The sequence below is a fragment of the Parasteatoda tepidariorum genome, chromosome 7, assembly GCF_982258835.1.
Source record: "Parasteatoda tepidariorum strain Cologne lab strain chromosome 7, Ptep-v5.0, whole genome shotgun sequence".
Taxonomy (NCBI): domain Eukaryota; kingdom Metazoa; phylum Arthropoda; class Arachnida; order Araneae; family Theridiidae; genus Parasteatoda; species Parasteatoda tepidariorum.
Genome location: NC_141761.1, coordinates 103222527 through 103244831, shown reverse-complemented (window position 1 = coordinate 103244831; position 22305 = coordinate 103222527). Strand labels below are relative to the sequence as shown.

The 22305-nt window shown below is 28.6% G+C and overlaps 1 protein-coding gene across 1 annotated transcript; it reads right to left on the bottom strand.

Annotated features, from left to right (window-relative positions):
* Nucleotides 1-1440: 1440 nt before the first annotated feature.
* LOC107455853 (F-box only protein 27) lies at nt 1441-20063 on the bottom strand. The gene is made up of 5 exons (XM_016073568.4): nt 19549-20063; nt 8703-8798; nt 7466-7592; nt 3737-3893; nt 1441-2746 (listed from the first exon to the last, which is right to left on the bottom strand). The coding sequence occupies exons 1-5, from the start codon at nt 19874-19876 to the stop codon at nt 2615-2617; spliced, it is 840 nt and encodes a 279-aa protein (XP_015929054.1). The 5' UTR covers nt 19877-20063; the 3' UTR covers nt 1441-2614.
* Between the last annotated feature and the right edge of the window lie 2242 nt (nt 20064-22305).

Sequence of the window (22305 nt, the reverse complement as noted above, 5' to 3'; positions counted from 1 at the left end):
ATAAAACAAAGGTCTTGCAGCTTTTTTTCTACCAAAACAGTTCGAAAATCTTCTCTTCTGGCAGGCCATCCATCAAAATAATGGAATAATGCAATTGCTAAATCTGAAGTGTTACACCCAAAAACATTTAAACCTTTTATAAACGCATTATGCAACATATGTATATTGCAAAATCCCATTTGTAGCAACCCAACTCCTCTAGTTGATTTTATTTCTTCATTCATTAGATTAAATATTGCTTTGTTTACATTTGGTCCATCACTGGAAAGCATTAACAAGTTTGAAATATTCAAACCTGCATTATCTATGGCAGATTTTAGATGCTTCATTACATTTTCTGCTTTTGCATGGCCTAAAAAAAATGTCTCCAAGTGATGTGAGAAAACTTTTTTACTTTTTTCAGACCAAAAACGAACTCTGGTATGAAGCTCCTTATAATTAGCATTGTTTGTAGTTTCGTCAAATTGTAAAGTATAAAAGGAATTTTTAATTTCATCTAAAAATTCATTTCTGAAATAAGGAGCTAACGCATCAGTGATAAGGTATGTTGCTTTAGTAGGATTCAGTGAAAAGTGTTCTATAGTTGAAGAAGGAAACATACAATTAAACACTTTATCTAAGTCTTTGCAGGTAGAAAGTGGGAAATTAGAAGAGATCATTTTTAGGCACCAAATTATTTCAGCTTTATAAGCTTGATCCTTAATGCTCAGCATACTTAATGATGAAGTATGACCAGATAATGAAAGCTGGTTGGAGTTTTTTTTCGTTGCAAAATTTGACTTATGTTTTTCCGATTCAGAATGCCTTTTTATAGCATAAAAACCTTTATCAATATTTACAGGCATCATGTTACACACCACACAAATTAAATTGTTTTCACGCTGGATGCCCCAATCAGACACAATGTGTCCATTAGAATCCTTCATACCAAGCCATTGTTTTACAAATTTACATTTCCCCATGACTTGAAATTTTTAAGTTATGAATATTCTAAACAATATTAACTAGAAAATGGTTATATTCTTAAAACAAATTATTAATTTCCAAAAAAACATAGCATTTGGCAGAAAACAAAGTCAAAATTGTTGAGCTTAAGCATGTGCTAGTTTTGGGGGAAACGCTATCTGTTGGTGTATCCATAAGCTTTAAGATTATTACTCAGCTCAAATGTGCGCAGCTTACAGCTCCCATTGATTTGAAAATGATCGATCTTTTATATGACGTCATAGGTACGCGATTTTATGAAAGGCGGAACACGTGATGGTAGAACTATTACACCAGTAAAAAATAAATAATTTCTGATTAAGTTCTTTTTTTTTTTGCTGAAAGAAATGAGTAAAATGCGGTTCTATTCGATGACGGCGGACTTTTGCGGTGGTAATTTTTTTTTGCGGACTTTTGGGAAAATTGTGGACCATTTGGGAGGCCTGTAATTTAAAATTAAATTTTGATTTCTCTTAACCTTTTTGATAGTACAGAAAAACCTGTCAAGTTGACCTCCATTGAAAAATAGAACCAAATTTATCTAATAATAGAAAGAAACAAAACCTATGTAACCTGACCACTGGTTTATTTTGTATGTTGACTACAGAAATAATAGATTTATCTAAGAGTTTTGAATGCTTTTCTAAACCTTTCAATAAGTTGACTGGAAACGAAAACTTTCCCAGGTAACTTATGAGAAAGTTATGAAGTCAACTTATGAGCAAGTTTTACAAGTCAACTTATGATTATAAACTTCTTGAAAAAGCAAATTTTTCCAAGAAATTTCCTATGCCATAATACCATCCATACGCAAAAATTATTAAGGACTTTTGTAAAATTTAGGTTCGTAAGTATAATATGAAATGTATATAATGTTCTTGCATACAAATATTTAAGAAATGTACAATAAATTACTGTCTTGCATCTCAAAAAAAAAATGTATATTTTTTAAATTAATCTGCTTACTATTAAATTTTTCTAATAAATTGCAGTTTAATAGCTACATTTATCTTTAAATTGATTGGTAATAAACAAGAAATCTATGAATAACATGCTAGAAATTACAGGAAAAAAAAACAAAAACAACAATGACTCCACCCTATCTATAAATTGACCATCTGTCTAAGTTGAACAATAAAGTAATGCATTACAAGAGGCCAACTAAACAAATTTAACTGTATCAGTTTTTAATTATTTTTTCTAACTTTTAAATAAAACACCAGTACTAAGGCACATATTTTTGTAAACATTATTCAATCAAAAGAATTACAACTCATGCTTTCATATACATCACACATTTTAATATTCCAGAATTCTAAATTAAATATCATATAACTATCAGCAGATGTATTTTTTCCAAAACATATTATTGCCTTAAAATGAAATCCACTTTTAAAAGTACTTATTAAAGTCACATAGAAGCTATTTTTAAATCATTACTGAGTGACAATTTAAATTCTTGACATAAGCAAAGACTAAATTTGTACAGAAATACTATTTACAAAATCATCACAATATAATTAAGCAAGAACCCGTCTCACAGCATTTTAAATAAACATACTCATTTTAAACACACATTAAGAATAGCCTCAATATCACAGGTATTTAGGAATGCATGGCAACACATGAATTAAATTACAACTTTTGCGTAGGCACCGGTCATTTTGCTTCCATAATGCCCAGCCCAAAACTGACAGTCTTTGCCATGGTGCTCAAAATAAATAAAACGACTTTTAGCAACATTTTCAAACACATGATTTACCTGAAAAAAAGAAAGAAAGGAAAATTCTTTAATGATACAACTAATTAAAACATTTTAAAGTCAGAAAAATAAAAACCTCATTTAAAAAAAAGCAGTCTTAAATCTCAAATATAAAAAAAAAAAACTGGTACATGATTTACTAAAACATTTTATAATCTAAAAGGTGTAGTTAATTGAATAAAGCAGTATTTTAATACAGAAAAGAGCAAAAGAAATTTGAATGACATTAATTATTAATAACATTTTATAATCTGAATAAGAAAATGAACATTGAACAAAACAAAAAAAAAAGAAAAGAAATTAGAAAAGATATATAAAACGACTTTTTCGTCTAAAAAGGTATGGAAAAAACTATTTACAATCTAAAAAAGAAAATGTATAACATAACTAATTAAAACTTTTTATAATCTAAAAAAAAATTACTCGAATTGAGTACATTATAAAAAAAATGTACAACATTACTTATATCTAAACAGATACCTAAATTTTATACTAAATCTATTAAATATTACTATACATTGCAAGTTTCAAAGTGAGAAAGTTTTGCACTGCGCATAAGCGATAGTTGGTTTTTCAGAGCAGTGCATAAATGAAGAAAAGTTATCGTTGTTTTTCTATATTCCCAGCCAGGACTGCTAGAAAAGCGTGCATAAGTGAGAAACGCATATAAAAGAGAGAGTGCATAAGTGAGAGATCACTGTATATACATAATAGTGTGTTAAATTGAATATGCGTAAAATAAACTGAATGCTCCAAGGATGATTACAGCTTTCCTGTGTAATAAATAATAATACAAGAAGCTGAAATAAAATACACTTACAGTGAAAAGTGGTGATCAGGTGGAAACAGAAAATATTACCTTTTAGATTCTGGATAGTATTTGCGACAATCGTTAATTTTTATACTTTCTGTATGAAATATTGCCCCTTTTTAATTTTATCATGATTTTTTAAGCATTCTGTATTAAACTAAATAAATAATTTTGCTCACTTTATGCCACTCTTTACCAACCCACTGCTCTTCTCTGTATTCAAACGTAAAATGATCCACAATGCAATCTTCCCATGTTTCAGTACCAGGATAATTTCCGTCCAATAAAAATACATCAAGTTTATAAAATGAAGCACAGTCGAAACGGGCGGCATACCTAAGAAAATTAAAAAGAGATTTTAGTCATGCAACAAGGAAACAGAAATAAAAATCATACAAAAAGTCAAAAATTAACTTCTCATTTTGTTATCAACTTCTTGCATGAAACTGTCAAAATACTTTGAAAGTTTCATGTGGAATAGAATTCTTTTTTCAATAATATTTTAAAGATTATAAGAGATTCTAGTCATGCAACAAGAATAAAGAAAACTTTTCTTTTTAAATTTTTATATCTCAGAATCTATTCAACCAATATCTTATAAAGCTGTTTTTTTCTTTTTTTAAACTTTTTTTTGTTGATTCTTTCTCATATTTTAGTACTACTACTATCAATACAACTTTATTGGAAAAAAAATAATTATAGTTAAAAGTAGACAAACACTTTAAATTTGAAAAAAAAAAAAATTTTTTAGCAAGTTATTTTCCCTTTAGATAAAAAAACATTAAAACCAATTCTAAATTTTTGCACATTTCTATTAGCAAGCAGAGATGTGAAAATTTAAAACATTTGATTACAAACAGTATTTACCATTAAAAATTTCATGTTGATATTTAATACCATTTTCCTTATTAGTATGTAAAATTTAGTAAAACATAATTAAAATAAGTGTCATTAACTACACTTATTTAACTAATTAATAATAAAAGTCAAATGAGATATTTTAAATTTTCTGTCGTTATAGCCTTATCCAAAATAAAGTGGCCTTAACGGTAGCTTTCCAACTGGTGACCTGATATGAAGTTCAGACAGTGATCTTCCTTTTAGAAGTACGGCTCACCCTGCCTGCTATTTGATCCCTACAAACTTGCCCTCCTGGTTATTTCTATAAAAATAAGTCGCCATCCCATAAAAACATTGTCTTTTTATGTAATTTTTTCAAGAAAAGGTTGTTTTCTTAACTATCTGATTTAAGAAAAAGTCCAAAGAAAAAAACCTTGCTTCTCCTGATTTTGGGTGTGGTATTTATAGACAATAGATTGGTCTATAAATCTTATCTAAGAAAAACAACCCCTTCTAGTTCCTGGAAAAAGTGGAATTTGTGTATACTTTCTAACACCTGCTTTCTATTTAATTAATATCTTTGCCTTTTCATAGAAGAGAAAATCGAGGAAGGGAGAATATCGTCCTCATGAAACGAAGATTACCATCCTCATAAAATTTCAGGCCTATTGATGCACAAAATAAAAGATCACAAAGGATAAACACCCATACGTTATACTATGCTTCAATACAATAATTTTATAATGGAGAAGTTCCTGCGTTTTACTTTTCTAAATTTGAATCTCGTTTCAAATATGATTTTTTAGATTTGTGTTTTTCTGCACTTTTTTAAGACAATAATAATAAAAATGCCAAAGAAGAAAACAAAATCATAAAAAGCAAAATCAGAAAAAAGCAGCTTGAGCTGTTATTAAGTTGAGTACTTTAATACTAAAAGCAACGTAAATGTTCAATATAGAACATATTTATATATGGAGGTACAAATATATGGAGAAATGCTTTTGTTTTAAAAGAAAATTTTCAAGCTCTTTTGCCTTCCTCCTTCTTTCTTTTTTTATTTTTCTCACTATATTTAATACAAAATGAAATGGATTTTATTAATTAACCACTTTATCAGTTATTGGAACTAACATTCCTAACATAATGTTAATACTCCTAACATAAGCGTTTAGTTTTCTTTTTCGTATAATTCTATCTGTTTCAGTCCTCTTCTGAGAGAATACTTGTCAGCAATTTTATAAGCTAAAAATATTTAATATTCGTTTTGATTAATATGCATTGCTTATTTTATCATTTCCATTTAAAAAGAGATTTCGTGTTTTACTTAACAGTTCTAGTCATTCAAGTTCCTATTTATTTACATTTTTATATATTTTTTTCAAAAGTATGTTTGAAACTTTTTCTTTTTGAGAGCTAGTTTTACAATTAATTGTCAATTTTACTTTTTTGTTAATTTTTTACATTACACAGTATCTGGTTCTTTTTAGCGACAGAGCTGAATCTAGCGCTATTTATTATTAACAGATTTCCATCTTCATTGTTACTGATTATTTTCAAATATAATATATAATTTTTTATTATTTCATGCCTTTGTTTCAAAATTAGAATTCCAAGAAATCATTAACTCTTGCATATGACTTACGGTTAAGCACATGTGTTTCTATATTTGAAATCCAGATCCCTCTGTTCGAGTAATTGGTTATTTTTGTTCAATTGAATTACATTTTATTCCGTAAAGTAATTATATCGCATCCAATAACTTATAATTATTTTGACTTTAGTCTTGAGCTGAAAGTGTTTACTACCAAAAATGCATGCTTTCATCTGCGTGGTTATTGATTAAGTTAAGTTAAGTGAAACTGATCATTGTTCTATAATTTCTTGTCATTGTTTTAAAATTAATTATTAGTTTCAATGGGTTATAGATTTTTATATTTGAATTCTGGTAAGCAAATAAGTGTGATGTCAATTTCATTCCAAATCATGTCTGTTTAAGTTACTGATTATTTTGAGTGCAATTTAATTTCAATCATAAACCAACCTAGTGGTTTCTGATTATTCTCAAACATAAATTACTTTTTTTTAAAAATTCTTTCATATTACTACATTGTACTATTATCACTGCATTGTATTATTATTATTGTATTTTATTAGGTATTAGTTTAAATGATTCATTTAAAAAAAAAAGTTTGGGTTAGAGTTTTCGGCTTACATGTTTTAAAATTTGACTACTTGTTTAACTATTTTATTTATTTATTTAGTCATTTATTTATTTTATTAATTTTTTTATTTTGTTTTGCAATTTGGTTAAATATAAATAGCATTTTTTTGCTTACCTAGCTTTAACCCTTAAAAATAGTAATAAGGTTTGTGTTGTCTAAAATATTTTTTAAAAAAATGTATAACAAGTGATTACCGTTTTAACTCTCTTTTTCCAGATCTACTAAACATAATACTTCAATATTTCACTGAATGCAAGAAGAAGAAATACAATATTTTTGTCCAAGAAAAAAAAAGGGTGAGATATTTAACATAAATTTTATCTAAAAAAACTGTTACATATTTTTTTTAATTAAATATAAAGTGTTGGCTGGAATTCCAATTTTTTTTTTAATTGCAATTTCCTATTTATTTTTATTCTTCAAATATCTTAATCACCATTAGATTTTAAGCTAACATAACCACTTTTGTTTTTCTTTAAAAAACTATCTTAAAATTAATTTTCCTTAATATTTTAAGAGTAATTATACAAAAAGATAGAATCGTTTAAAATTAAATTGGGATTATATGTAATTTTCTTAACATTTTTTTAAATAGAATTCTAGTGATCCAGCAGAAATTTGAAATAAAATAATTCCTGTTCAACTGTATTAAATTGTTATGTATTTTAAACTTGTCTTTAAAAATAAAGCATAATAACAACCTTATCAGAAGTGAAGATCAAAGTAAAATATAACATAAATGGAAAATTTAAGACACATCATATCATTTTAATTTTGTCCATAACAGAAAAATAACAAGTAATAAAATTTTAAATATAATTAATCACACTTTGATTTATTATTTACCATTCTCCGATTTCAATTTTTGTCTTAGAGCAATCTATAACATCAGGATGAATTCCTCTTGCAACAAGATCAATTACTTGATGTTTTTCACTCGGTAGGTATGAAGTTGCAAAGCACTTAGTTGAGCCTATTAGAAAAAAAATAATAAAAATTATGGAAAGAAATTAAAATCAACCAATCAAAAAAAAAAAAGTCAAAGCATAAGCCACAATATTTTTTTTTAAAAATTTAATTTTAAGAAAATATTCATTACTGTTAACATTTTTATAAATATTAACTCATAAAGTTGAGTTATTTTATAAAGTTTATAAAAATATAAAATAACCACTAAACAATTCACAATTATTGATTAGTTTCTTCGTTGATATTTTTTCATTGGCCTTATTATTCAATCTTATTAGTTGCACTGTGTTATTAAATTTTCTGAATTTCTATAAAGTTTATAAAAATATAAAATAACTGCCAAACAATTCACAATTATTGAATAGTTTCTTAGTTGAGATCTTTTCATTAGCCTTATTATCTATATCTTCGAATCAAAGTTTTGTAATCATCATGTTGGACTAATCAAAGTTTTGTAAATGAGTAGTTTGTTTTTTCAACTGATAAAATCAAATTTTAAATATCATTAAAATTTAATAAAGACAGAGTAACAGTTGTGACTCTACCCTTGAAATCACTGATCAAATTGAATGTGTTCATTTCAAAGTAAAAATTTTTGAAGCAGATTCAAACCAGAGTCCTATTTAAAAGAAAGAATCATTAAAACTGACAATAATGACATAGATTTTGTTTTGTCCTGATTAGTGACTAGATACATTTTCCTAAGAAAGGAAGGCTCGCTTAATGATTTTAAGATTCATATGAATATCATGAAAAATTTGAATATTACGCAATTTACTTCATAATTAAGAAGAAGAAAGATGCAATGTCTAAAAAAATCTTTTTTTAAAAAAAAACTTATTTTATTACTATTTCTTTGAAATAAAAAAATCAGTTCCTGTCAAACAGTAAAGTAAAAATAATTAAGAAATAACAATATTGAGTATTTATTGATAAAAACCATTTAAAAAAGAAGATTAATTTAACTTCAATGTATTTGAAAATGTAAGTTTTTTTTAAAATTTAAATAACTTTCGGGAATAGCCTGTTGTTGAAACTAAAATCCTCATTAAAATAATAATAAATCGCTTAACTAAACCAAATGGAACACAAAATAATAATAGAACCTGCATACCAACTTCTGCTGGTACTGGATCAGCTCCATTTGGCGGGTCTTCAACAGTCAATCCATCTCCACCACTGTGGGTAATGATCCAGTCATTCATCCCATCTATAAAAAAATAATCAACAAACATGAAAAAATTATTAAAACTAGCACATTTATAACATTTTAATTTATTAAAATTTAATTTAAGGAATCTTATTTAATTATACAGTCGAACCCCGCTATAGTGACCCTGGGATATAGTGAACACACGGATGTAGTGAACATTTTTAGCGGTCTCGTCCGTACTCCTATTTAAATAATGTTATTTTTAACGCTTATAGTGAACAGCTTAGAACTTGGAAACTCGGTTATAGTGGACTCAAATTTCATTTCTTTAAATATCTTTTTCAGTCCACCATCTTTAAATCTGTAGGTGTTGGGACTGAAAATGAATGCATTCCTATAAAATGTGTCATATTTCACTCCTCTATGCTTATCACTTTTAACTCTACTGTAATAAATGTCAAACAGAATCTTATACTCCCCCTCCCTGACAAGCCTCGCTTTGTCTCTTTTCCCCAAGCTTGCTCTACAACTAGTTAACTTGGTCACCTGCTGAAATTTTGGAATTTTCTTATCTGTTCAAACCATATTCCTTTAAAAATCACCCCTTGACAATCAAGAAGGGGAACAATTTAACTCATTCTACAGCTGCTCTTTTCATATTCTTACATTATCTATTTGAGACAAGTTTTTTATTTTAAAAGCAGTGAAAATGTCAAATTCTCTAAAGAGAAAAGCGTTTTCGATAGAGGACAAAGTTAAAATTGTAAAGCGTATTGAAGATGGAACCAATCAATCGACACTGTGTAAGGAATTTTCCTCGTCAAAATCTACAGTTTCAAACATTTGGAAAAATCGAAGTGCAATTCTTGCCACATACAACAAAAATATGGTTTCATCGAAAAAACTGCGTGGAGCTGAAAGAGAAAACGTAGAAGAAGCTTTGTTAAAATGGTTCACCACTCAGCGGGATAGAAATCTTCCTGTGACCGGACCTATGCTTCAAATTAAAGCGAATGAGTTTGCTGAAAAATTAGAGGAAAGGGATTTTGTATGCTCCAATGGATGGCTGGATAGATTCAAAAAGGGATTAATATTTCTTCAGGAAAGATTATTGGAGAAGAAGCGAGTGTTGATGCAACGGATGTGGAAAAGTGGAAAACTGGACTGTGGCCGAGTATTATACAGAATTATGAAGAGAAAGACATTTTTAATGCTGATGAAGCTGGACTATTTTACAAATTGATTCCCAATTAGACGATAAAATTTAAAGGAGAAAAATGCACTAATGGGAAACTCTCCAAAGTGAGAATAACAGTTCTTGTTTGTGCTAATATGAATGGCTCAGAAAAGCGAAAACTAACTGTCATAGGTAAATCTCAAAAACCAAGGTGCTTTAAAAATGTTAAAAAATAGTAAGTACTTTTTTCATCAATTTTCGCTTTATTATCTGTTAATTAGTTAATAATTTTTTAAATGACTTGTGTAAAATTGCAAACCCAATTTTCAATCATTCAACTGTCTTATACAAAAAATATTCTTCAAAAAATTTGGACATAGTGAACCATTGGTTATAGTGGACACATTACTGAGTCCGTAGACGGTTCACTATAGCGTTGTTCGACTGCATTTCAATCAATTTAATTATATTTTAATTATTTTTATCACAGTGACATTTGGATTGAATACAATATAGATTTCATGAGCAGTGCCGTAGCTTCACCTCTCGGGGCCCTGGGGCAAAAATTTTTGGCGGAGGCCCTTTCAAAAACTTTCACTACTCCATCTCTAATCGTCATTTTAGCTATTTATGTATTATGTTAACGAATATGTTTATGAAAACAAGTTATTTGTTCGCATATAAATTGGATAACGAAACATTTTAAGTTTTCCACATGGCAAAATACAAAATTTCAGCGAAATCGATTAATCCTGAGAAATTAAATTAAAAAAAAGTCGTACTTATAAAACTCAATTTCTCAAGAACTAATCAACCAATTTCGCTTTAATTTTGTATTTTCCATGTGGAATTAGATACTTTAAAATGATTAAAAAATATATATATATGCTTTGCGATTCAAAAGTTTTCAGACTATTATTGTCCCGTAGTGGACTGATCGTTAAGACACGGTTCACAGTAGATCACCGAAGTCAAGCCTCACTGGCTGTGGTCAGTATGCTGGTGTGTGACCACTTGGATCAGTCTGCGTAGGGACCGAGGGTGTGCGGTATTGGTCCTCGTTAAACTGTTCTACCATAAAATGCTCGACTTCGCGTGCAGGTCACCAGGCTACCGAAGCGGGGGTGCCAAACCCCTCTGCAGAGGATCAAACCTCAAGGGATGTTTCCCAGACCGTCGCCAATAGCCTATTGTGTAGCACTAGTGCAACGTAAATGATCAACAACATCTGACTATTATTAAATAAAAAATACTAAATATTTACTAAAAGTTATTTTTTGCATGGAATTATCTTTAGATAAAAGAATTTTCTAATAGTGAGCAAAAATTTTTCAATTCCCTTAACATTTGGGGGTCCAAACTTTGGATAGCTCACCCGACCCAACTATTGGGACCATATTTCCCAGATTACAGCTACCTATATTACGGGGGTTAGAAAATCGAATCTGTTGAACAAAAGTAATGTTTATTCAGGGAAAGTATGTTTTTGTGTCTGATTGTGTAACTTAAAATAAAATATCATGCACTAATTAATTTGCATATTTGAAGTCACACCCTCGAATTATTAAGATGGAGTCCTAGAACGTGAAGATCCGATCATTAAATTAAAAGTTATTCAGGATGGTACGTTTTTGGTTCACTGCACGTAAATGTTACCAATTTACGGCATCTCACCGAGGAAATGACTAGGGGAAAAAAAGACTATTCATGTTGTCTCCTCTTGTCCCCCATGCCCACAGTAGCCTCCTTTTCCTATAAATATAATGCTAATCACAAAATACCAATTTTATAAACCAGATGAATCCGGTTACTATACCGTTAGGAAGGTCTTTTCAAGACAAAATCATTATAATAATTAAAATTATTTTTTAATTTCAAATCTAAAAGTTTTTGATCGCGTTATGGAAACTGAAGGAAATTATAGACTTTTTTTTCTATCGGCACATATATCCACATTTTAAAAAGTCCTAATTGAAAAAATAAACAGAAATTTTTTCTCTATATTCATCGATTAACAAAAAACAAAGTTGCTTTACTCCAATATGGACAGGTCCCTAGAAAATATAGCTATATTTTGAAAAGAATTCGTTCTTGAATATTTGGCCTATGTATTCATGACGCCTTGTAATCATATCGATGGTTCAAAACTAAAAGGACATTTCTGCACTCACTTCTCATTCAAATAACATGAGAAGATCGTGCAGAAGTGTCGTTTTAGTTTTGAACCAACGATATGTGGCAAAATTATGACAAAGAGTAATAGTTTTTTTTTTTTTAATGAAAGAAAAATGATAAAAAATGAAAGCATATTTGCTAATTAAAAAAAAATTCCTTTTAATGGTTTGTCATGGTAATGAATTTTAATTGCTACGGATTTCTAAGCTGATGTTCATAGCTTTTTTATTAAATTAAATATGATTTTTTTTATGTAAAATAAAGATTGCATTTCATTTTTTAATGAAAACAAAGTTGTTAAACACCCTAAAAATTCGAAGTTCCAATTTAAAAAATTTAAAGGTCTTAATAATTCAAAAAATATAAAATCAGAACAAAATCCATGCACACAATAAACAGTAAAATTATCAATTAAAGTACTATACAAATTAAATTTTATATACGAACATAAAAAAAAGCAATTTTTATGTTACCATTCTTATAAAAGAATTCTAACAGTATATAAATATAAAATTTAAATGTATTAAATGAGTTAATGCAAACATTTACTACTTACCTCCTTATAAATAAATTTACATTTGGTTTTCTTGTTTTCCAAAGAAATTTTTTATTAAGAATGGGAATTATTGATATCACGATTTATGTTTGAAAAAATGAAGTTGCAAATAATTTTAAAAACTCTTAATTAAAGTTAAATTTTAATTTCAAAAATTGAACAAAACAAAAGGTAACAGAAAATTTATATCTCAATTAAAAATGGTTAATTTAAATGATGCAATTAAATGAGTTAAAAACTGGAATTTAACTGCAACGTTTTACGTCCTTAAAAGCTTACATCCGTTTTCCTAGAACATCTAGATAATTTCTAGTTTAAGACAACTTAAGGGACATATAAATGATTAAGGCAATTTTAAGACGGAAAAGGTCATTTTCCCATGGTGTAAAAGGAGATGGCTATTTTTTGAGGAGTCAGATAACTGTGGGTCAACTCTGGGGGGTATGAAGGTTTAAACACCTTCATACCACCCACAGTCAAAAGATGCTTTCAAATATATCTATTAGTCTCAGTGTAGAATGCATTTTTCAGGATGCAAAACAGTGGTGCTTATTTTAGTTTTCTAAACACTTGTTATGTTTTTTTATGATGTGCTCCTCTTCTCTTTTCGTGTTTTTGTTTTAAATTTTTTTAATAAATTAAAAGTTGTAATATGTAGAAAAAAATTGAAACAAAACCGAAGCATTTTTCTTGGGGGGGGGGGGATTTCTATTTCAATTTGAAAAATAGCTATCAAATTGGGGAAAAAAGTAATTTCTTTTTCTGAAATTCTCAATTCTGTTTTACTTTATTATAGCGAATGTCAAATTTTCAGAAGGGGAGGCTAAAGTTTTCGATTTGGAAAATAGCTTTAAAGTCGAAAATAAGAGTTAAATATAAATTTCACTCGACTTTATTCTTGCGAATGTCTGAAATTCAGAAGGGGTGAAGTATATTCTTCGCCCCCTCACTTTAAGAAGAAAATAACATTTTCTTTTTGAAAAATAGCTTCAAAGTTTTTTTTTTTTTGTTTTTTTAAAAAAAAAAAAAAACAATTTTACTGGACTTTATTATTTCAAATGTCTAAATTTCTGAAGATACAAAATTTTTTTTAGCCCCCCTTACTTTATATCAGAAGAAATTAAAGTTTTCTATCCCCTTACTATAATTTAAGAGGAAAATGAAGTTTTTTATTTGGAAAATATCGTCGAAGTTATGAAACAAAACAATTTTTTTCTTCTAAAATTTTCAACTTTACTTGATTTTATTCTATTAGTGTCTAAATTTCAGAAAATGAGAAGCAAATTTTTCGCCCCCTTACTTTTATTTCAGAAGAAAATAAAGCTTTCTATTTGGAAAATAGATTCAAAGATGACATTTTTTTTTTTAGTTACCAATTTTTATTATTTTTGAGCACTTTGAAATTTCAGAAGGGGCGAAAAACTATGTTCGCCCCCTCATTACTATTTCGGTAGAAAATAGAGTAAAAGTTGGAAATAAAATACTTTTTCTACTTTTACTTTACTTTTTCAAAAGTCAAAAAGCATATTAATCGCCCATAACAGAATAACTTGATGTATAATCTTCAAAGCTGAAAAAGAATAGCTTTTTTTTCCCTTTAAAATTACCTATTTTACTAGACTTCGTCTTGGCGAATAACCAAATATAAGAAGAGGCAAGGCACATAAATGTTAGAGGAATATAAAGTTTTCTATTTCAAAAATAGCTTCAAAATTGAAAAAAATCTTTTTTTTTTAATTACTAATTTTACTTGACTTTATTTTTGTGAGTGTCTAAATTTCAGGAGGGGTGAAACGCATCGTTTGCCCCATCATCTAAATTTTAGAGGGGCCCTCTGCCACTGGGTCTGACGCAATCAACTACATGCAGCTGTGGCCTTTCCCCTTCTCTGCAAAGCTTGTTTGTTCTTTTAAGAAAGGGAAATAATTTGTGAAAAGGTGTTTTACCGTTTTTTACTCTTCCCTTTATGTTATAGTAGGTACGCAATTACAAAAAAGAAAATTTTCATCAACACTATCTTAACACAATTTCTTTCCTACATATATATAATTAGAGTGCTTTATTTTGAAAAAAAAAAAACATGATGTGGTCTCGTCATATGAGGCCCCCTTGACCGTCGGGGCCCGGGGGCGGTGCCCCGGCGTAGTTACGGCCCTGTTCATGAGGTCTAACCATGGATCTTCACATATAAAACTGGTATCAAAACTCTAAAAATTTAGCTTTTAGGTATTTGTTGAAATATTATCATTTAAATAGCACATTGCATAGAGTGTTTATTATTTCATTAAATATTACTTTCATTATACAATTTACCATAGAATGAAAAGAAAATGTCTTGTAAAAAAACCCTTCAATTATGTATATAAAATATAAAGCATTGTATGCTAATAAAAGATCTTCTAGAAGCACTATATAGTTATAAAAATGTTTTAAAATAGAAAATCTTAATTAAAAAACTTTTTGCAAGCAACTGATTAATTCTTGTAACTAGTTTCAAATCTTTTATTGACACTTCCTTTTGGCAAAATTTGCTTGAAAATCACAAAATTTTTTTAAAAAAAATTTCTTAATTTTTTTAAAAAAAAACTTTATATTGATTCAGACCACAGAGATGAGTTTTGTTAAAAAACAAAAAACTTTTTATAATTAAAAACGCGTTACATAATTGACTTAAAAACACTTATTTGCTTCACTTGAAATGATGGATGAATTAGGCAGGGTTCGCCAAGTGGGCCCACTTTGAAAAAACCCGCCCGGGTTTTATTGGGCGGGCCCACCTTGAAAAAACCCACTTGGAACGATAAGTGGGTTTTTTCAAAAAAAAATATTTTTTTTTTACTAAAACTTATTGTTTTGCATTTACATTTATATAATTTATAGTGCAGCATAAATTTGTCATGATTTATATGATTAAGTTTTTAATATTAGTAAAGTAAAAGAAACTGGAATCTTCATGTAATTTTATAGTAGGTATCTACTATTGAAAACTTCAAATGGGTTTTTTCAAAAAGTAATATTTTAATGATATTAAATCAAATAAAAATTTAAATAATATACTCTGAAAAGATCAATTTTTCAAATATAGTTGCATGCTTTATATAATTATAAACAGGTTATTATTATTAATTCATATGTTTAAAAAAATTGAAAAGAAATTTTTTTCTTCTTTTTTTACCAAGTGATACATTAACAAATTTAAACAGTTTTATTTTCTGGCTTTAAAAAAAAAAAGCTAAAACTTTTTATAAGAGAACTTTTTAAAATTATTTATCTAAAAATGAAATCATTTTCCTAGGGTTAATTATTTGAAAACAAATGGGACAAGTAACTGATACTCTTTATAATTATTCGTAGTTTTAATTCCACTTTCTATTAACCTTATTATAAAAACATGTAAGACCATTAAATATTTATTTCAGTTTTTTATTTTAACTCAAGTCAGATGAAATTTTAGTTTTTACTGATTATAAATATTTACAGATTATTATTTTATAATAGGTAATATCCATATGTTTAATAAATATAGTAAATAAATGAATGTGAAAACAAAAAGATTAATAAACTTGTTCCTTTTATATTACTGCATTTATATTTTATAATTCCAAATTTAAAAAATTATGAAACATAATGCACTTAACAATAAAGAAGATTCAAATAGGTAGTGATAATGCATCATTTAAACTTAATATAAAATACATATAACCAGGGTTCCCCAAGTGGGCCCACTTTGAAAAAACCCACTTGGTGTTTTTTTACAAATTGGTTTTTTTAAATTTGATTCAAAAAGAAGTAGCTCCTAATACTATCATTGGACACATCGTTGAAGTTAACAAATATTTTAGAAATGTGCATCAAGCACATGGATGGACAAATGAAAAAAATGATAGGTGGAATTCATATTATGAGCACGTAAAAACTTTTGCCAATAATTACCATAAATATGAAGAGAGTGTTCTTGAACATCAAAATGAATCTAATAATAATACGTCAAAAATATTAAATAATGTTGGGCTTTACCAATAAACTATCAATTGGGAAAAACAGATATCAATTGTTTCTTAAGCTTTAAAAAAGCTTCAATCAGAAAACATTTCAATTTCAGAAGCTGTTGAAATATGAATTAACTTACTATCGTGTGATGAATTAGAACCTCATAAACATTTTGTAAAAAGATTCAATCAGGCTGTTCAGCCACATCATTTATTAGCATATGCGTCCTGGATCCCGAAACAAGGGGACAATTTTTAAATGATGAACAAGACCAATTAGCAGAAAACTGTCTTTCTAAGCATCATCCAGAATTCCTGCCACGTGTTATGGCATTCAAAATTTCCGATCCTGAATACTTTCCAAAATCAAAGATGCTTGAGTGCAAAAAATAGTGGAAAATTATGGCAAAAAAAAAAAAAAAAAAAAATAAGTAAATAAATAAATAAAATTCCTAGCTTCCACAAAATTTCTGTCAATTCTTTTTTATTTGAACTCAGCACCAGCATCCTCTGTCTCTATCGAAAGACACTTTTCAAGTTTCGGTTTGGTGCAGAGTAAACTTCGAAATAGATTAGGAATAGATAAAGCTACAAAACTCGTAAAAGTGTATCACCATCTAAGAGAGAAATGTAGACCCTTTGAATCTGTTGTATGATAATAATAATAAAGGAAAAAATTGGACTTTTTTTTAAGTTAACTCTTAACATCTGCTGACAATTTTTAACTATTTGGAGAAAGTTTATCACAATTAAAAAACAGTTAAAAATTAAAATATTACTTTAAAGATTTTTTAAATATTATTTTTAAGATTTCATTTGAATACAATTTATTTTGTTTCTTTTAATCATGTCTAAAATAATGAAAGCAAACAAAAAAAAAATTTCTATTAAGTGATACATTAAACAACAATAAACAAATTTAAAGTGTTATTTTCTGAATTTAAAAAAATAAGCTATAACTTTTTATATATGCTTTTTTTATAATTTTAAGATTAATTTGTCTTTTGAAACTATAAAGTTAAAATGTATCTAAAAATGCATATATTTATCTAAATATTTGAAAAAAGGGGCAAATAACTGATACTCTTTATAATTATACGTAATTTTAATTTCACTTTCTGTTAATCGTATTATAAAAACATGGAAGACCATTAAATATTTATTCCAGTTTAATTTTATTACAGGTAAAAGTCAGATGAAATTTTAGTGTTTACTTGTACAACTCTATTTAATAAATAAAAATATTTTCACAGTAAAATTTATGAGCACTAAATGAAAAAACCCAATTTCCCCCGGGTTTTTTCAAATAAAACCCAATTTTCCCCGGGTTTTTTCAATAAAACCCAGGTGGGTTGGGTTTTTTCAAACCCTGGAATTAGGTATCTAATTCACTTAAAAACACTTTATGTAAATGAAAACATACCTAAAATTTGAGCAAGAAAAAAGTGTATATGGGAAGCATTTATCCATGGAATGTAATCAACAATTTAATGAAAATATCAATGTGAGATTTTATTTAATTATTTAAATTGTGTGACTCAAAATGTGATTTTTAAATCATGCGAATATGAATCTCCATATTTATTCAAAAATTGCGTGAATACGGACCTTGATGTTTGATTTTAAAAACATGAATATGAATTCTGATATATAATTTTTAACTAATTTAAACACAAATCACAATAGTGGTTTTTAAATTGCGTGTAAAAGAAATGCATTATTAGATATGAAATCATGAAAGGAGAACAAGATGCCCTGTCAAGAAAACAAGATGCCCTGTCCTAAATCACGTAAATACCAATCACAATGTGTGTGATTTTAAATCATACAAATGTAGTTTTAAATTGCATTTGAAACCAGCATACCTGAAGGTTAAATACAATAACGTAACCATGGGAAAGATGCGGCTGCCCAAAGCAGAGAAAAAAAATCTGATATCAATCTCTGCCAGATAAGAAAAATCGAATTTTGACTGTTTTTTTTATTACTAATACGAAAGTATTTCCCCAAACAGCATTCACATATATATTACTCATATCTGGTGATTATTTTCACGTAGGTACTGAGACAGAAATCATTAGCCTTTTTTATTTTGGTTTTTTAAAACGGGAAACAATATGAAAATATCAATTAGCAGGGGTCTATCCAGACATTTTGCGACAGGTCCGCCTTTGTAAAATTGTGAAAAAATTACTCGTAATTTGTGAATATAAAATAAACGTTAAGTCACATTCTTTCAACCATGGTCCTGCTTTTGTGAATGTCAGCAAATAAGGTCCTGTTACTTCAAAAAAAATTTTCAAGGAGTTTTTAAATTGTAAAGGCATACAAGATTATGCTCAACACTGTAAAATTATTAATAAAAAAAATTAACTTTTAAAAATTAAACAGCAATTGCTGCTACTAATTCAAGATGCAACATACAAATATTTGGTATTTAGCCTATACTGCTGAACGCAGAATATTCATTTCAGACGAATAATGGAAGAAGCGTCTGCCGAATACAAAACTTGGTTCCTTTACATCTGTCTTTCTCTCCCCCCCCCCCCTCCTGGGAAGGGTTTATTTGATTCATAAAACAATAATGAAGATAAACAAATTTGTGAAGGGTCCGATTAAAAGATAAAAATTATTTTGTGAAGGGTCCGTTTTTAAGTTAAAATATTTTGTGAAGGGTCCTTTTTTATGAAAAGATTTTTTGTGAAGGGTCCGTTAACGGACCTAAATTTTTTCTAAACAGACCCCTGATTAGATACTACATTAATAATTTAAATCAGCTTAAAAAGCAGATGTATTATCCTAGATTTTTGACGCTTGTCATCTCAAAAACTCAAGTATTTTTTCTCACGTTTTTCAATATTTATGCATGTTTTATTTTATTTACACAAGTTTTCATTTCAAAATGCTTACTTTCACCAGATGGATTTTGAATGAGATTTATTCCATAAGGATTGTGAATATATATCATTCGATAGTAATGAAGAGGTATCTTTTCAAATTTAAGTGATGGGAAATATTTCTTTTCACGTTCGCATTTAATTTTCCACAGTCCATGCCCATCAATAATTTCTTTCCATAACTTACAAACTAATCGGCAATGAGTGATCAAATCATTGGATGGTACAAACGACAAAACGTCAATTAGCAAATCATCAGGTATTTCGAAATTACAAAACATTTCCGTATTTTCTTCCCCCTCATGACAAGACGCATTTTTTCTTGATACAGATGAACCCATATTTCACACACTATAACAATTAATTGTTCAAAAATACTTTGGTAAAACCTAAAATAAGGAAATTTTTTACATATATTTAATAATTTCGTACGTGTAATTTCTACTTTATATTGACACTTAAAAAGTGAACTTTAGATTTCACTTTCGTATTGATGTAGAGTATGAATTGTAGAGAGTGCAACGAGCACTCTGCGTTGGCTTATAGCTCTGCATATTAATTAATTGTTGTTGCTGTTAATTTACGTCGCACTATTGGCGACGGTCTGGGAAACATCCCTGAGGATGATCCGAACACATGCCATCACAATTTTGATCCTCTGCTGAGGGGATGGCACCCCTGCTTCGGTAGCCCGACGACCTACACGTGACGTCGAGAACTTTACGGTAGAACAGTTTAACGAGGGCCAATACCGCACACCCTCGGTCCCTACGCAGACTGATTCAAGTGGTCACCCACCCACACACTGACCGCAGCCAGTGATACTTGACTTCAGTGATCTGCTGGGAACCGTGTCTTAACGATCAGTCCACTACGGGACTATTAATTAATGAACCTTATGGTTTGAGTAAAAAATCAGAAACGGTTTGTTCCATAGTCCGAGGACGGAAGGACTTCACGATATCGGTAAATGCTAGATTTTGAGGACTGACGAAGTTCTTTACGAACATTCTGGAATGAGGGACACTCCTGACACAACAGTTGACAATTCGGAGCAGGTGATCTGATTCAGAACCCCACCGTGTGCTAGAGGCGTAGTGAAACAAAGAAAGTGTCTTTAAGAATTTTTGTTTTAACGCTCTGAAGTGATAGTGAAGGGTCATGTCGATAGAGAAATGCTGGCTGAGAATTCAAAGGCTTTTGAATACCTTGGATAGATTTGTTGAAAATGTTGAAGCTGAAACTATCAGCAATCCATCTTCTAGAGAAGAACCTCTCAATGAGGAGCTCAGTGCATGAAAGAGGTGTAAATAATTAATTTCTTTTCATCACCTTGATGGATCCCAGGACAATCGTCCCCATATCAGCTCCCAAAACCTTAAACTTCTAATCGCCTGGCAAAAAACTAAATTCCTCCTGACAATTGCAATTACAATTGTGCAAATTGATACAAAGCCCTAACTGTCCGTATTCCGGAGGTGATCGTCGACGCAAATGTTCACTTCCTCCTGAGGAAGTAGGAGGACGTCCTCCGTCCGATAGTAAAACAAAATCCAAACCTCGCAACTCCCGAAGAGAGCGGTGAAGGGAATCCCAGCCCTCAAACAAAGGTTCGGACCCTCCCCCTAGGAAGTGACGTTTTGTATCGATAGTTATAAGAAAGTGACCAATGACTTTTGTTTATCCTTTAATCGTTCTCCCTTCGCTTGGGGGTCGTGACCTCCATCCCAGAGTTTACAGTGTTCTTTCAGAAAGAGAATGTATTCTTCTTTCATTTTGACAATTACATACATAGTCTAAAATAAATATCTACATATTTTAATCTCTAATCTTTCTTCAAGAATTTAATATGTAATACTCGTTTTAAACTTGTTTGCATTATTGTATTAATATTAGAGAATCGATTCACTTATAACTATATTTACTAACAGTTTGCCAAAAAAAAGAAATAATCTTAAAATAAAAAATAATACATCAAATAGTACAAATCAATAATGCAAATCAAAAACATCTTTATTTATTACCTTTTCTAAAAATCATACTTTGAATGTTGTTTTAAATAAATGTAATTGAGTCATTCAGAAATTTTATCACTAGATTATGAAACTTCAGAAATTATATGTATATTATCGAGAGCTTTTAGATTTAAAGAACTAATGATTAATAAGGGTTATTTAATTTCACAAAATTTTGCAATTTTCTATTTTTACTTATTTTATTATTTATAAAATTTTTATTATATTTATGATTACTTTATTACCTTCTATTATTTATAATTATTATTTTCTTTTTAATATTTGCAATTGATAAAATGTGTAGCTTTATACTTTATACCACTAAAATCTTTTAGTTTTAAAGCTACAATAAGTATCAAAATAACGCGCAATAAATAAGCTTTAATAAATAGGTAGAATGCATGAAATAAACTTTAAACTAGCATTTTTTAAATAATTGTTAGTTTAAATAATCTGAAAAAAAATTTGCATTACAATTTTAAAAAAAACTGCTTTTTCAATTTTTCACTTTCTTTTTTGTTATGATTCCTCTTTTTTTTTTTCGCAATTGCAAACTTATACACTTTAATAATTGCAAGTTATTTTTTCAAAAAAGCATTATTTTCTTCTCTTTTATAATATTTTTTATAATAAATTACAATTCGCAACTCGAACAATGCAATATTTATTTTTCAAATTTAATAATTTATCTCTTTTTTGAAAATGGTATTTTCAATCGTTGTGTTATATTGAACTAGATTTGGAAAAAAATTCTC